Here is a 16,610-nt window from a genome sequence, read left to right as displayed (position 1 = left end):
TATGGTTTAAATAGGGGCTCTCGTTCCTTCTGATGAATTTAAGAGTATTTACATTTATTACTAAATCTAATAATTTATGCTCAGTCTACATGGGCGAATTTCCGCTGAGTACTGCGGCAAACTCTAAACGTACTTTTACACAATTCCAGAATAATCTAGTCTTTACTTTACTAGACTCAATTAAATTCAAACTAATTCATTGAATTGTTGACACTCAGCTCACTGTACTGCTCCGGGAAGGCAGAGCCTTATTTTCAATGAAAATCATTATTTTAATATTTGAATTAAGAAAACAACAAACTCATTCCAAGTAGCTTCATTGCTATCTGCAAGTTCGACACTTGCACAAATTTTTAAGAAACATGAGAACAAAAAATTCAGTATTATTGGTTTAATAATGCATACAACGTTCAACAACAATCAAGTAAAACAAAACAATTCTCAGCGTATTTTCAAACAGATGGAAGAAATTCTGTATCACAGACAAAAAATACTTGATGAACAGGAATTTCACCGAAAATTTCATAATGTTAGACTGGGTAAATATCTGTTAGACATGAGAGGAAACTAGGAACAAAAATGTTGTTAGGTTGGAACTGGTTGAATTTGTCCAACTGTCCAGTTCATTAAGTACACAGCAAGTCCTGCATTTTTTGGTCACTATTTTATGAGAAAAAAGTCAATTTGAAAAATAGGTATACAAAAATTTATACCCACATGATTTGTACTTAGCATATGCCTCGTAATTCTAAGAGCTACAGAAAATAGAAATTACTTGACTGGTCCATAAAAAAATATTTTTTCAATCAAAATCATGTCACATTCTCGAGAGATTATGTATTTTGCCGGTTGGATGTTGAAAAATCCACTAGTAACAGTGTCACATTTTGTCAACAATAATAAAAAATTTAGGATTAAAACTTTATCTCTATTGGTTTCAATATGGGTAGTTTTTTGAAGCTGTTATCGTCAAGATCCGAGATCATTTTCAGGTAAAGGTCTCGCTGGGCCTCAGAGAGGGGCAGTTTGTTATGAACGGATGATTTGTATATTTCACAACAAGCTTGAGCATTCCTATGGAGATCTGAAACAAAGAAAGTTAGAATCCCTTCAAAACATTTAAAGTGAGGCAGGCCTTAAATCTTGCAAAATCTAATAATCAATAGAGATTTAAGCTAATTTGATTGCTGTTAGATCTACATCTTATTTGGTCTGGCGAGAGGGGATCAATATGATTTTTCTATTCAATGCGAGTTGGAACATGATCTGTCTCGTTTACGTATCACATTCAACACCGTAAGGGGTTGTGATTTGATAATAAAATTTTTCATCGATTCTCTGTTACTAAATTTGAAATCAGAGTTCAAATGCATGCTGAGCAAAGAGGCAGAAGGTAGACTATAAATGTTTAACAGAGGGTGGACAAACTTCATTTTTGCAATAAAGCGAAGTGCAAAAATCAAGATTGACCATTTTTCATTTCTGTTAAGTAATGCTATTCTGTTTTCTGGTTTATTTTTTGCCAATTTTTGCTTGTCCAATTTTGACTCAAATGCAGAGCTCAAAAATTTTCATTGCCATTGAATTTAATCGTATAACATATTGCTTGAAATTTTCACTGAATATGATATAAACAGAAACAAAATTTTACAGAAGTAGTCATAAAATTACCTTGCTCAGTTTTTCAATTAAAATGGCCAATGGCCCAAATCATTCACAGAATCTTACAAGAAAAAACAAAATTACCTCTGGTTCAAGTTAGATTTCACGAAACTCTTATTAATAATCTAAAGAGAGATTTATCTTTTAATTGAGTGTCAAGAAGTTATAACTTACAATGATACTTGAAGAGAAGCTGTTGTACTGCTGAATATTGCTCATGAAGTTCATGTTTCAGGAGAAATTCAAGGAGTTTTAAAACATGGTGCACCCGATTAGACTCCAAAAGCCTCAAGGCGATTGAGTGCATGAGGTAACTTAGACTCACTATTAGGATTTTGTTTTTTTTCAGGAGCTCTTCCACCATTTCTAAGTTTGAAGGTCGATTGCTGAAGAACAAATAATACCAAAGGACTGTCATAGGAAAATAATCTTTTTGGTCATCTATAAATTTTTGTGCAATATCTCTTAAAATGAATAGAGCTGGCTCTATTTGTAATTGGACAGCTTCAGCAATTTTTTGACTGAGGAGAAGTTTGCCTTGCGCTTTGACCTGCGGAAAATCTTGGAAAAGAGTCAGCAAGAAAATTTGAAAATCACTAAAATTATTTATTCGCCAAGAGACCTCTGCTGCATGTAGAAGTAACTTGGCATGCTCCAGATATTTCACCGGATACCCAGCTTCCACTACATTTCTAATCGTGCCAACACACTGTGAATTTTTGGACTCGACACTCAGGGAGGCCAGAGCTTGTAAAATACTGAAGGAGGGATACTTGTTAGATTCTAGGCACAACTTAAGTTCATCATTGACTGGTGATAAATCTTGAGATCTCAATGCTTCTGAGATGATAGGTTCAATTCTTATGTCCGATTTTGAAGGTGGTCCATCTTTATCATTATCCAAAGCAATCCTTAAATTGTCGACTGCAAGATTGTATTGCCTCTTTCGTTCATTTGGAGAGAAATTTTTCGATTCCCACTGAAGAGACATAGTTGCTTGTTTTCCTCGGACGAAGTCCTCCATAGATTTTTCAGAAAACTTTCTGACGAATGAGTACAAACATGTATGAATATTACCACAGTTTCTCCACAAATACTTTCTAAGGCGCCAGGCGAGTTTTGAAGAGCCATAAGGTAATCCAGCTTTCAACAAAATCCTTGTTTGATAGCTATTCATACTTCAAAGGTAACAAATATCTGTCAAACGCGATAGATAACTGAGGACCAAGATGCTTCCCTCGGAGAGAACGCTCATTAGGGGTGATCCTAGTGATTCGCACAATCAAATCTATGCTTTAACTTAGCCAAGAAAGTCTTATAGCTCCTGATATTATTGGAAATGGGTATTTAATACCGAGTCATTCGCACAGGTTGATTTGATGCGAGGTAATCGGAAAAGTGACATTACCACTGTCATGATTTCATCGCTCGCACTTTCACTTTTTTGTGCAACAGTCTAAAGGATGAGTAAGGCAACAAAAATGAATGGACAAGATCTAAAGATAAATTCGACTATCAGAAAATACACTTGCAAATATTTTAACTAAATTATATAATATCAACTGTAAAACTGAATAACTATGACCTCAGCCAGGTGGTACATGTAAACATCATGTTATCACTTATCAATCAATGTAATGTTTATCATTCACTAGCGGCACCTAGGTATGATTTTTGGAAACTTGATTTTGTGAATACCAGAAAGAATGAGCCCGTGTGACTTAGATGCACTGATGCAACGACTATTGCCAATCAACATATTGAAGGCGATTGTCTTTGTGCACAGATCTTGATTGTTCCCTCCGTGCGTTCCTGTTGCGAACTGAAAGTTTCCTGCCGAATCAAAGGAATTTTGTTATCAAATGTTTACTGGTGTTTGTTTTGATGATAAAAATTGTCCGAACCCGAATTTCACAATCGTGGTCATGAACGTGAAATATTTTTTTGAATCCTGTACTTAGTTTTCGATAATATTCTTATATATTATTAAACTCCTTGTTTTTTCATCTGTGTCATGTGTCTAATGTGGTGAAATCCTTGTGAAGCCCGACGTTCCTGAAAAGATGGCACGCATCATAGATGATCTGCTCTTCGATGTCAGATACCACAGATACCATCCATGAGGGATATGCCGCTGCAGGGCTTACAACATTTTGAAACCCTGCCTGGTATGCTAAATAAATCGAAGCGCCTTTTGCTTGGCTTCTTTATTCTGCTTATAGTGGATTTTGTCTGGGTGTCCTCCTCCGAACTAACCAAGGTAAGGATTCCACTCGTCTCCAATCGCTATTAGCTTTAACAGGTCTATTGATATGAATCAGTTTGTATTGAAAGCAGGTAAAAACGATTCATTCTTTCTCAAGTGTCATGCTGAGGATCATCGTCGAATCATATCTCTTACAAATTTACTGGCAGCATGAATCAATTTGAAATCAGCGTCACTCTAATATCAACGCTGTTATTGACACTACTCACTCATGCAGTATTACTGTGGGTCAGGAAAGTCCTGACTTGTATGTTAGATACCAATTAACATTCTTACATAAATTATTGCTATTATTAAGTACCTGTAAGGTGACGAGTGTCTTGGCTGCTGTGAGTCAAGCAGCTGGTAGGTAAGAATCCAAACTATTTCATCTCTGTTTCGCAAACTTCTATCACAAGAAATTTTCCTCAGGAGGCCGGAATTTCTTAAAAGAAAGATGTCGAGAGAAAGCAACTGAAAACAACCTTCTCTACAATTTGATGTTTTTTTATAGGTTCATAGTGCGTGTGTAGGTACAACCGCACACGAGTTTTTGGAAAAATTACGGTTATTTTAGCTTAGTGATGCATCTGCTTAGGAGAGTATTCTCAGAGAAAATAACTAATACAATCTGCATATCAAAAGTAATACTTTGAGAACACATACAATGCTTGCAGTGTTCGAAATGTTTTTCCCCTACTTTACTTCTTTGTAACTTAACTAAATATTTTTGTACAATCTTTTCAGAGAATATTTCAGGAAGAGCAAAAAATAATTTGACAAAATTATATGCAATAATGATGCTAAAAAAGCAATTGTGATGATTCAAGAAAGTAATTGCAATAGGAATTCTGCAGAGTCACAAACGTACATGGTTTGAGACTTCATGTTTCATGGTTTATTAGTTCCAATTTTGACATTCATGATAAAACACAGAACTCAAGTGTTGAAAGGGGATCATTTAGGACTTCATCTCTTCATTTATTTTACCAAATAATGTTTCTTTTTCTTTCTTTTTTTGATTTACAGCAATTTTTTCAAGAAGAAAATATTGAAAACCCTTTCTTCTGTACTTATGTGAAAACATGTCTCCTCACTTTTTATTTACTCGGTGCTTATTTTTCCTCACAATGGAGAGAGCAATGTAATAAATCTCCTGATTATTTGGTAAGTCATCACCTACCTTGCTTGAATGGCTTGCTTTAATAACTGCCAAATTCTATCGCAACGTTTTGGCCCTTTTTTTTGTATATTTATTTTCCCTGATAAAAATAAAACCAACAAAGATATTAATTTGATTATTTCTCAATATTTTCCTTTATAAATGAAATATGAAGTTTTGAAATGTCTCTATTTATCAAAGACATCTGAAAAGCCGCTAAGACACGTACACTCCAAATGTACATTCTGGCCTACTGCGCATGCGCGGGCATCGAGAATGCTCCTCATTTTGTTCTCTTGAACAACTATAAGTTAAAAGAATGAGTAGAAGATTATTGCGGATTTCTTCTTCTTCTCGTCAAACTGTACATTCTTTTCCAAGAGAATGATGAATGTACATTCTCGATGCCCGCGCAAGCGCAGTAGGCCAGAGTGTACATTCGGAGTGTACGTGTGTTAGCGGCTATATTCTTTACAAAAATTAAAATGTAACCATAAGTGAAACTGGAATGTTACAGAAGTCAGTTTTTGAAGCTAGCCATTCATTTATCATGTGCACTTACTAGCATGCCGATTACTGAATTTTTAAAGTAGCCCGATAAGAAATCGAAATGTAGTATATTGCATTGTTAAGATGGGGCTATGTCTTGTCTTGTCATACTGGCACCGTTTCAATGATTAGGCTGTAGGAAAACTACTGGACAAGGTGGTTCTATAATTTTCAGTCCCTCTATCCCCCCTTCTTTATTTGTTTGGCACTGCCCCAATAAGTTTTATGCAAACCCCTGGAAACAAATTTGTTAAATTCTGATCAGTTCTACTGCGAAGTTTAGTGCAATAATCTTTGCCCCGCGGTAGTTTCATGGGCACAGGTCGCCAGAAGTTCCCTTGCCTTGCTTGCTCCTCTCTACAGTTCCCTATCAAATTTATCTTATGAACTTCTATTTCTTGTGCCAATAAAGGGGTCCAATAGGGGAAATATTTCATGGCAGCATAAACACAAATCACAGAAATTGAGCTTTGATTGGGAGATTCCAAAGCTCATTTTATTACTGGACAATTCTATGGACCTTACGGTTGAATATTTCACTTAAAGTAAAAGTCACATGAATATGATTAAAGAAAAATTTGCTGTATTTTCAGTTTTAGATACCTGATAGTCTGAAATGTATGAGTGAATCGGCAGAAGAAGTTTTAAGTCAGAACAGTCAAAGGTTTTTCCTATGACTCCTTATTTTTATAGAACTTGTACCGGGTAAATCGGCAGTTGTTTGTTTTCCATTTGCAAGCTACTACACTGCTGCAGTCCAATAATGATTTACGGAGCGCAGCAACGTCATGCTCCCTTTGTTTGCAGACATGAAAAACCAATACATTTGTCCGACGGAATATTGCTAAAACTGTCCACCGCATATAACAGTCAAAAAGTAACGATGCTGTCTTATCTGATGTGAGTACTACGCTCAATTTACAAGTTTATCCATGTTGGTCGAATTTGATGGAATTTTCTTTCTTTCTTTCAGCATTTGGATTCTGAAATTGAGGACGATGGAACTCCGTTAGATGCCCACGCTAATTTGGTAATTATTTTCCTATTTCTCTTATTATTCGGGATGGTAATCGAAAGGTCCAATGCATGAACATGTTAATTGAGGTTTTTGAACTTTGGAGCAAAAAGTGTTCAAGTTGAAAAATGACTTGGGGGCCCTATGGTTTAAAAAAAGTCGAATCTGTTGTTGTAAGAGTAAAAATTAGAAGTTCTTTTCTTGTAATAATTATAAATGAATTGTTTGCAGAGTCCTCCCATTTTTGTTCCAATTAAGCAGAATAGAACACCAACTTCTGGCACAGAAGAAAGTGATGATGGAAGTCAAAACAAAGCTGTCCGTTTCAGCAAAGTTGCAGAGGTATGTTACTATTTTATAAAATGTTCTTTTCTTTATCTTTTTTGTATGTACAGATTTCAAGAGGTTTGTTTTGTCAAAAATGACTTTTATGTAACGTAATAACAAGACTGGACAGTAGCACCTTTAAAGTTGTACAAAATTGAAATCATGAACTATGTATAATGTAACGGGAGAGAACTGTTTAAAACTTACTTGAACCTAAGCCACAATTTGAAATTTATTGTCATTGTAAATTAAAGCTTTTAATCCATATAAATTTCGTCAAAAAGCTGAAAGTTTCTCTCTAGGGTTAGGCAACAAGTTTGCATTCATATAGTAGTAAAAAAGCATTTCAGATACACACATTGAAATCCTGACATCAAACTAAACTTGGACTGGATAGGGTCAACATTTTGAAAGGCTGTTACGGTTGTAAATTGTATTTATATTTAAGTTGGAAGTCCCATAGAAGTCAGGTGTATACATTCTGAACTAATTGCAGGTACGCCACATGTCAGAGCATGATGCCAAAGCTGCTTTATTTGCAAGATTATCTTACCATGCTAGTTTACGGGCAGGAGAAACCAATAGATACTTATCAGAGCGATTTAAAATGGAGCAATCACTTAAACTGTCCTTTGTGTTTTGTTTTTTGGTAAGTTAAGAGTTTTTTACCAACAATTATTTAAATGTGTTGACGCTCTTTTGTTAAGAGTTTGTCAAGACAAGCGAGGGCAATAAAATCATTTCCCCGCGAAATGGTGTGGACCCAGCACCATTTCTCCACCTTGTTAAAATCATAGCTCGAGCAGTAAAAATCCACCAAAAAATCCCTCTGTCCAGTTGAAAATAGTGAGTCTTAAGAAATTGCTCTGGTAGCGAACGGATTTTCTCTGACACATGAGTTTGAAGGGGGCTCAATGATAGTTTTTGATTGGGCACAATCAAGAAAGTATTCTTCCTGTCTTTAATTTTCATAGGGTGGAGTAGAATCCTTAGAGGAATGAAGAGTAAGAAAAATCATATTTATACCGGCTTAAGAGCCGTTTATCAGGAAAGCAAGTCCGGAAGAGGTTTAGATGTTAATATGACAGGAAATAAATCATATGCAATTTTCCAAAATTTTCCAATGAAACTAATCAAAAGAACTAAAGGGCTGTCTTTAAATCCTTTGATCAAGGAAGGTAGTTTTTCTATCCATCCTCTCTTCATTGATTTTAGAAAGACCCTTTGTCCGTCATCCATAAGCACTTTCATTAATTCCCCTAACAATTGATCAAAATCATTTATTGCCAGAACTTATAGCAAGGATGAAACTGCAAAAATGCGTATCTCAGTTGTTGTAGTGTTTCAAAATCTCAGCCCCTATTTTATTTTCTCAAAGGAGACCTCTACAGCGTTATGCCTTGAATTTTCACAGAGAATTCTTCTTCTAGAGAAGGAAAATCACTTAAGTTTTCCAGTAATTACTTTTAGTAGTTTTCGATATAGAAAATGAAGTAGAGCAGGAAGTCTACAATGTTGCAAACCGAGTGATGTATTCCTGCAGTTTCACTATCGATATTGAGTTTCTTGTGCTGGCACCGGCAATGTTTGGTCTTGAAATTATCATAGGGATTAGTTGTTCCGGATTTGTCGAAGTGAGTCTTCGCAGCCAGTTAAGAGGCTTGCACCCCATAGATCCCAAAACCATTGCTCATTTGCACTTGTTATGCAATTCCGTTTGAAAGCCATCTTGCCTTGGCTATAAAAGAATAAGATTAAAACAAAAAGGTAGGAAGAAAATGAGAATAAGTGTAGAGAGAGTATTAAAAATACAGTTGAAAGACCTCCCAAAGTTGAAAATCAATTTAGAAAAAATGAAGTTGTACCAAATCCTGAGCACTGTTTTTAAATTTAAAGAGTTCCTCAAATATTTAATTCATTGCAAAGTCAGGATTATCTTTTTCCAGGGAGAGAAGATAACAAGCTGCTCATCTCATTTAAGAAATGGTCCTCTCCTTCTCTCAATAATTATGGGATTTTCCCTATTTGCAAGCCTTTTAAGAGCCATTTACAAACTTGCTCTATTCATACATACATAGGTAGAGAATAATTTTTGTATAAAGAGTTCTTCATGTTGGAATTTTTGTTTCAGTGGTTTTTAGCCAATTATACTTATCAAGCAGCAGTATCAAGGATTGGAACTCAGATGCTAGTGATTGTTGCGTCCTTTTCTAGTCTTTTTACCTTAATTTTCTCACCTATTTTTTCCTCTAATTCCAATGATAGAATTACCTTATCAAAGACTCTAGCAACTCTAATCTGTATTATTGGATTGGTAAGTGTGCCTTTTTTTTTTACTTCCATTTCTGCTCTTCACTTTAATTTTAGTCGTAATGCAGAGAAAGTCTGACGTTTCACTTCTAAAAACATCTGAATGAAAAAATCATGACGAATCTCTCGTTTTACTTCAGGTTTATTGTGGACATAAAATCATCACTTCTATCGTAGGAATCAAATGTCGTATTGAATGATGCCAGTAGGTTGCCATTGATGGTCTTTTGAACTGGCATAATTAAAACAGAAAATTACCAAACAATTTCACGCCAAAACTGTGATATTCTTTTGTTTGATTCATTCAGTAAGTATTGATCCTTAGCCACGCACTGTCCGAGAGCCATGGAATCTAAGTGTTGCCAAACAAATACACAGAGTCAGCTGCTTAATGCACTATGACGGGCGTCCTTGTGAATATCCAACTGGAATTATGACTGGCGTGGTCATCTGTGCACTAATATGTGTAGGGTGTTTATTCATATTACAGATAGTATTTTTCTCTTTTACAGGGTCTAGTCAGTTTTGCCAATGAGTCAAGCAAAGGGAGCTCTGTTTCTAGCAGCTTGGCTCAATGTTTAGCAGTATTCAGTGCATTTTTTTATTCTCTCTGTCTTGTTTTTCTCAAAAAACACATGGAGCAAGAGGAGAGGTTAATAAATTTACAACTTTTCTTTGGTAAGTGTGCCTTTTGCCGCATTGGCAGTCCTCTGTAAGTCTAATTTTTTTACTAGTTTGTAATTCCTGGGTGTTCCACTTTTAATTTGAATCCTGTCAATTTTATCATGCTCTCTAGATATTTGCTCTTTTATTAAATACCCGAAGTGTGTCTTGGTAAAATAGCAAGTAAATCAGTGGGCTCATTACTGAAAATTTAAAATAGCCAGATTGGATATAGAAATTCGATACATTGTATGGTCAAGATGGGGCTTTGTCTAGCTTTGTCGTGCCGACATAGTTTTAATGAAGGGATTACAGTCCATGGACTGATTTAATAAATTATCCATCATATCAATGGTGGAACTGCAAAAATGAGTATCTCAGGTGCGGTGTTTTAAAATCTTTGCCCCTACTTTATTTTTTAAAAGAAGACTGATCCATCATGGCCTGAAATTCTGACAGAATATTTTTCACATATAGGAAAAAATTTACCGGAGTTTTCAAGAAATGACGTTTTGTTGCTTTCTGCGCAGAAAATAAAGTATGACAAGAAGTATGCAACACCGCAAACCAAGATTCGCGTTTCCACAGTTTCACCATCGATATGAGCCTTTGAACTTACAAAAGTAAGATAAAAGGTGTTTGAATATTTAATTTATCCTGTATAGTGGTCATCTTCAATTGCCGCTTAGCTAACAGCAATTTATTTTCAGGTTTCATTGGTCTATATACTGTGTTGCTGCTGTGGCCATTATTTTTTCTCCTGCATTATAGTGAGTGGGAAACTTTTAAGTGGCCCAGTAAACATCAATGGCTGTTTTTATTTATCAACGGCCTTGTCAGTACTATGTTCTCCCAAGTTTTATGGCTGTGGTGAGTATTTTTTTATCATTCCCTAGCCTCATATCTTATACATTTTTTCCTCCTGGTTCTTGAAAGTTTTCAAATATTTCTAAAATTAGTTTTTTTTTTTTTTTGAAAAAAAAGAAATTGTTAAAAGGAATAATGAGCCACGAGTAAATATATAAACCTTTAAAGCTGAAAAATTCAATTATACTGTATGCCATCAAGTTTTGCTATGATTGTCTGACTCCAACTATCTCCTGCTTAAAAGTAACCTTGTGCCCGAATAAGATGAGTTTCTCGGGTGTGGTTAGATGAACTAAGAGCCCATTTTTGGAGTGTGAAAAATTATTCTTGGGTTTTGATTTCTAGACTGGAGATTGTAATGTAGGTAATTGTTGAGCGTGAAATCACTTGTATCTCATTTTTTGTAGAAATGTGACTTAATTACTTCTTGTAGAACTCAGCACAATCAGGAAATTCATATTACTTTACTATACCTAATAGAGTGAAACCTAGTGAAGTTAGGATTGCTTCAAAAACTCTAATTTTTCTTTTTGTCAACAGGAGTTGTTTCCTAACGTCTCCATTGATAGCTGCCACTGCTATCGCCTTGACGGTACCTTTGGAATCAATGATAGACATCTTTTTTTACAATGTCAGTTACGCATCAATGTTCTACATCGGTGCTCTCTTGATCATCTCCTCCTATTTTTCCCTCTTTTTCATGGCTCATCTTCAAAATAAGGATCCTGTTCTTGAGCTTATTTCTAATTTTGTCTGCCTTTTCAAACGCACAAAAATAGTAAGGTAAGATTTCCAACCAGAATACGTCACAGATTAAAAATAGCATTCCTTTCTACTTGGATTTTAGATTGTCCAATTAGAACGAAATTAAAACTGCAACACGAATGGAAATTACGATTCTGAACCAATGAGAAATGAGAAGCGTGTCATAGTATTCAATGGTCTGAGCAGCATAGCAGCAATGTCTCTTATGCCTGTGCCTTTTCTCAATCTTTTTAAAAACACTCATCACAATATCCAGCAAGGATACCTTTCAAAAATTTTCTTTTATATAGGCTTGGATGAATCATTGTATTTTAAGGATTTTTTATGTAGCAAATTAAGTCAAGACATAGTGAATTAGAGATCTTTTTACAGCCCTCAGATACTTAACTTAATTCTATTGTCACTGTCTTGGTCTTCTCAAAATAGTTTTGTTTGTAATCAGCAGAGAAGATTATGGTGACAATATTACAGAGTAAAATCAGAGTATGTTTTAAGGAAGCTCCAAATTAAAACTGAAGGGTTTTATTATTTTTATGAACAGTAAAAAAGGAATTCTAGGCAGAATTCTAAGGAGTGCAAGGCAGGAAAGCTATCGCGATGCTAAATGGAGTTCTCTGGGACCAGAGTATCTCTAAGGAGACTAAAAGACAAATTTACAACAACATTGTGAAGAGTATCATAACTTACGGGAGTGAGGTCCGGCAACTGAAGACATGCTTAGGGCAACTGAGATGGACTTTTGGCGGAGGTCTGCTGGCATCTCAAGAAGGGAGCATATCCGCAATGTGAAAGTGCGGAAGATAATAGGTGTGGAGAATGACATCGTGCATGATATTACGTCCAAGCAGTTGGTCTAGTATGGGATGGCAGACGATCGGTTGCCAAAGCAGGTTTTTGATTGGGTTCCTCCCAGAAGGCGACGGCGTTGACGTCCTGTGAAAGGTTGGCGACAAAGGGTGGAGGAGGAGATCAGAAAGTGCCAATTGCCTGATGGTCTCTGGGACAATAGAGGGTAATGGTGTTTGGGCGTGGCAGAGCGCGAGGCTGCGCTATAAAAGCGGCCTAATGTATGTGTAAAAAGGAATTCTAGCCAAAACAATTAAAAATCAGATTATAAACCTGGAAATCAATTGATGTTAAATAACAGATCTTTTTGCTTCACTACATGGAATAATTTGAGTTGACTAAAGCCATCGTGTTTGTTTTTCATAGGATTTCTGAAAGCGATATGGAGCAGAGGGAATCTTTAATAGGAGTTGTTGACTGTGATACAAATGATGAACATGAAGCGTAGCCGCTTGATCTTCCTCTAGTTTCATCATCTACATTTTACCAATTCTGCACACCGCAAGATTCTAACTTCTTTATTCTTAGATTATTAAGGTGTTTTTCTTCATTTTTCTATACCAGATATTTTTTTTAGGTATAGACCCAAGACCATTTTCCATTCTGAAATTTTTGTTTACTTATCATAAACTGTTGCCTATGCCTTTTCTGACTTAATACATTTTAACTTTTATCTTCAGTTTAGTTGAGCTTTTATACGGGGTGATCCAAAAGTCCCTTCCACCCCCTCGAACTTTTTACCTAATTGAGGTAAAGATTTGAAACTTGGGGGATATTCCTAGGTCAAAGGGAGCTACTTTTTAGCCCCCCTAAAATTTTCAGGGGGGCCCCCCTTGGGGGGGGCAACGGCCCCCAACTTTTAATTTTCAAATGGGAAGACCCCCTTTGTGATAGCTCGTTCCAAAGAGCACAAAAAAAGAAAACTTTTCGCATAAACCCAAAGTCAATATCTCAAACCGTTTCAAAATGGCGGCCGGTTAAAGTTCAAAATGGCCGAAAATTCACACCGGTTATTTGTCGATGGATTTGCGCGAAAATCGGTATGTAAGGGTATTTTGACACGAGAAAAACGAATTTGACGTTAGGTTTTCAAAAAAACCGAAATTTCCAAAATGGCCGCCGGTTAAAGTTTAAAATGGCCGAAAATTGTCACCTCGGTTTTTTGCTGATGGATTTGCCTAAAACTTGGAATTGGAGAGTATTTTGGCATAAGATAAACAAATTTGAACTTAGATTTCTAAAAAAATCAATTTCTTGTCATTTTGAACTTTAACCGGCGGCCATTTTGGAAATTTCGGTTTTTTTGAAAATCTAACGTCAAATTTGTTTTTCTCGTGTCAAAAGACCCCTACATACCGATTTTCGCGCAAATCCATCGACAAATAACCGGTGTGAATTTTCGGCCATTTTGAGCTTTAACCGGCCGCCATTTTGAAACGGTTTGAAAAATTGACTTCGGGTTTGCGCGAAAAGTTTTCTTTTCTTATGCTCTTTCGAACGAGCTTTCACAAAGGGGGTCTTCCCATTTGAAAATTAAAAGTTGGGGCCGTGCCCCCCAAGGGGGCCCCTGAAATTTTAGGGGCCAAAAGTAGCTCCCTTGACTAGGATATCCCCAGTTCAAATCTTTACCTCAATTAGGTAAAAAGTTAGAGGGGTGGAAGGGACTTTTGGATCACCCTGTATAAATGACAAGTACATACATGTGCATCTCAAAAAAGAGAGAGCATACCCAGAAAAAATTTGATAATCTCTTGTTTTAAATTACTAAGTTCATTTCTTTTTATTGCAGTCAAAAGTGATTATCTTATGGACTGGACTATTGAGATAGGCTATTTCATTCTCTCTCTTTCCCTCTCCTTAATTTGTTCTATTCTAGGAACTAAGTAATCTCTCTTTCTTTTACACTGACTTTACCTTTCATCTCCATTTTCATTCTGGAAGGGAAAAATCCAGAGTTAGTTTAATAGCCATTGAACCAACGCTTTTGATGCTTAGAGCTCTGGGTTCCAAAATTTTGTTATTTTTTAATAAATCTCATTTCTTAGACTGAAACGTAACTAAATAATGATTATTGAGGAAAAAGGTCAGCAATGGAGAAGAATTAGTAGTAGTAGCAATAGTAGTAGTCAGAAAGTTTCAACTAATCATTAGACCCGAAAACCTTCTGATAAATTCCTGGTGTCCGTTCAATGAAAAGCTTCAACCACTGAAAAGACTCTTGAGTTACCTCAGAAAACTCTGGCTTGTGATTGGCTGAAAGCTTGAAAAATCAGAAGACTTTTAAGCTTAGTGACAAAATCCTGATCTCTTATTTTTCGTGAGGTATGTTGCCTTGTCTTCAGTCAGAGGACTTCAAAATCACAGGACTGTCAAATGACAGACGTCCTGTAAAGATGACACTGTCCCTACATCAAAATATCCTAACTTGTATGCTGTCAAAATTAATTATTCATAGTTTACTTGGATGTTGGATAGTTTTTTTCATGATCTATTCATAATCTTGCTTGTTATGAAGCTCATATTTTTTCAAGTGGTAAGATTAATACGAGTACTTTGAGTGAGGAAAGAAGGCATGAAAAATCAGATTTTTCGTTTGAAATGTGATCAAACCTCTTGATTGAATGCAAAGAAAATCCTTTAGAAGAATTTTTGCTTACTTTTCTCCAAAGAAGTTCAAAATTTCAATGGAGAATGCTCTGGGCTCAAATGTGAAGAATTGTTTGTCAGAACAACTTATTCTTTCTGCTTAAATCTCTAATTAGGAAATTTTCCAGGAGTGTATTATTAGGATGTAACTTCTTTAAACTGCTATGTGCAATTTACTCTCTTTGTTTAAACATCTACTTGGAACAATCTGAAACGATTTTGACCGCAGTTTTTTTTTTCAAAGAAAATTAAAAATTTGCACAGTTTTGACACCCATTAGTGTGACATGCCGCGATTTTTCCTTGGACTCTGCCGTAGAAAAATTCGCCTGCTATGTCTTGAGTCTGGATGAGGAAGTTTTTTTTTTATTGCTTTTACATTATACCCAATATTATTTTTTCCGTCGTTGTTTTTGTTATTTTTTTAGGTTTTTTTGTTTTTCATGTGCTCTTTCTTTTTGTTTTTTATTTTCTTCTTAATTTCTTTCCTTTCCTTTGACCTTTAACTGGTTTTTAAAACCACTGCTCCTCAATTTACTCTTCAGTAAAATTAATTGTACCGGTGTACCCGAAGAAATGTTTTGGGCAAGAAAAGGACTTCATTCAAAAAACCTTAATTTTCGTCCCCCTTAGATTTTCTTGATATTTTATAAATGAATTATGTTTGATCGAAGACATCCTTTCCAAAAACTCTTGACCACAAGAAAATCAGAGAAGGGGGAGAGGGAGGCAGAAAATGGGGTGCTTTGAATCAAGCTTTTTGACATTTTGACCATCTAGTCCTAGTATCCAACTGCACTTCTTCAGGTATGGTTTCATGCGGAATTTAAGCCAAAAAAATGAGAAGTTTTGCTTGAAGCTGTAAGAACGCTATTTTCCTGTCTTTTATTCTTTCAAATTTTAAAGGAGCTGATATCTATGCAATTAAAGTAGAGTAATAAATTATAATTGTAAAATTTGACCTAAGTTCTGCACAATGCACTTATCATAAAAATCATCTGATGTTTCTTCAATGTAATTTGTGACCTCAATTATGTATTTTAAGATTTTTTTTATCCAACTTTATGAACCATTATTAAGTTGCAAGAACTTACCACGATCTTAACCTAAAGAGAGCAGAAGGGCCAGAAACTGACGATTCCTGGGGCAGAATGTGAGTTGTTATCCAATTTCGTTCTCATCTGTTAGTTTCAACAGACATGTGTTAATGAAAGATGAAATTATCATCCTCATGAAATGCTACATTTCAACTTTACACACTTCTGTAATCTGACTTTCTCTTTTGTACAAGGAATCTTTCGGGGAAAACGCTTTTAGACAAAAAAGAATAAAAAAAAAACTTTTTTGTAAACTAGGGGGTTTTATCACTCTGTTGGATGTCATGATTATTTGTTGACTTACTTCTTTGTTGTGGTCTGATCCTTTGTTTGTTCCAACAAAGGATCGGACCACAAAAAAGAAGTAAGTCTACAAATAAAAAACAACCCGTTGAGGTCGGAGTCAAGGCTTTTATTATAGTTCATATCAACAGGACCCAAAACATAACTGCTAGCC

General features: G+C 35.6%; 2 protein-coding genes across 2 annotated transcripts; one reads left to right on the top strand and one right to left on the bottom strand.

Annotated features, from left to right (window-relative positions):
• Positions 1–376: 376 nt before the first annotated feature.
• LOC109043983 (uncharacterized) lies at positions 377–3,301 on the bottom strand. The gene is made up of 2 exons (XM_019061408.2): positions 1,837–3,301; positions 377–1,084 (listed from the first exon to the last, which is right to left on the bottom strand). Exons 1-2 carry the CDS (start codon positions 2,837–2,839, stop codon positions 915–917), a joined length of 1,173 nt encoding a protein of 390 aa, XP_018916953.2. The 5' UTR covers positions 2,840–3,301; the 3' UTR covers positions 377–914.
• A 181-nt stretch (positions 3,302–3,482) lies between these two features.
• On the top strand, positions 3,483–13,935 carry LOC109043977 (solute carrier family 35 member F5). The gene is made up of 10 exons (XM_019061395.2): positions 3,483–3,922; positions 4,937–5,074; positions 6,592–6,648; positions 6,865–6,975; positions 7,457–7,609; positions 9,092–9,274; positions 9,783–9,948; positions 10,644–10,803; positions 11,341–11,583; positions 12,778–13,935. The coding sequence occupies exons 1-10, from the start codon at positions 3,782–3,784 to the stop codon at positions 12,857–12,859; spliced, it is 1,434 nt and encodes a 477-aa protein (XP_018916940.1). The 5' UTR covers positions 3,483–3,781; the 3' UTR covers positions 12,860–13,935.
• The last annotated feature ends 2,675 nt before the right edge of the window (positions 13,936–16,610 follow it).

This window comes from Bemisia tabaci, chromosome 6 (assembly GCF_918797505.1).
Source record: "Bemisia tabaci chromosome 6, PGI_BMITA_v3".
Classification (NCBI taxonomy): domain Eukaryota; kingdom Metazoa; phylum Arthropoda; class Insecta; order Hemiptera; family Aleyrodidae; genus Bemisia; species Bemisia tabaci.
This window is presented reverse-complemented; position numbering and strand designations above follow the sequence as displayed.

Coding starts and splice junctions, on each gene's coding strand:
- LOC109043977 (XM_019061395.2), top strand. CDS start 3,782: ATGAGGGATATGCCGCTGCAGGGCTTACAACATTTTGAAACCCTGCCT. Junction 6,976..7,456: donor GTTTCAGCAAAGTTGCAGAG/GTATGTTACTAT, acceptor AACTAATTGCAG/GTACGCCACATGTCAGAGCA. Junction 11,584..12,777: donor AAACGCACAAAAATAGTAAG/GTAAGATTTCCA, acceptor TGTTTTTCATAG/GATTTCTGAAAGCGATATGG.
- LOC109043983 (XM_019061408.2), bottom strand. CDS start 2,839: ATGAATAGCTATCAAACAAGGATTTTGTTGAAAGCTGGATTACCTTAT. Junction 1,085..1,836: donor GCTTCTCTTCAAGTATCATT/GTAAGTTATAAC, acceptor TCTTTGTTTCAG/ATCTCCATAGGAATGCTCAA.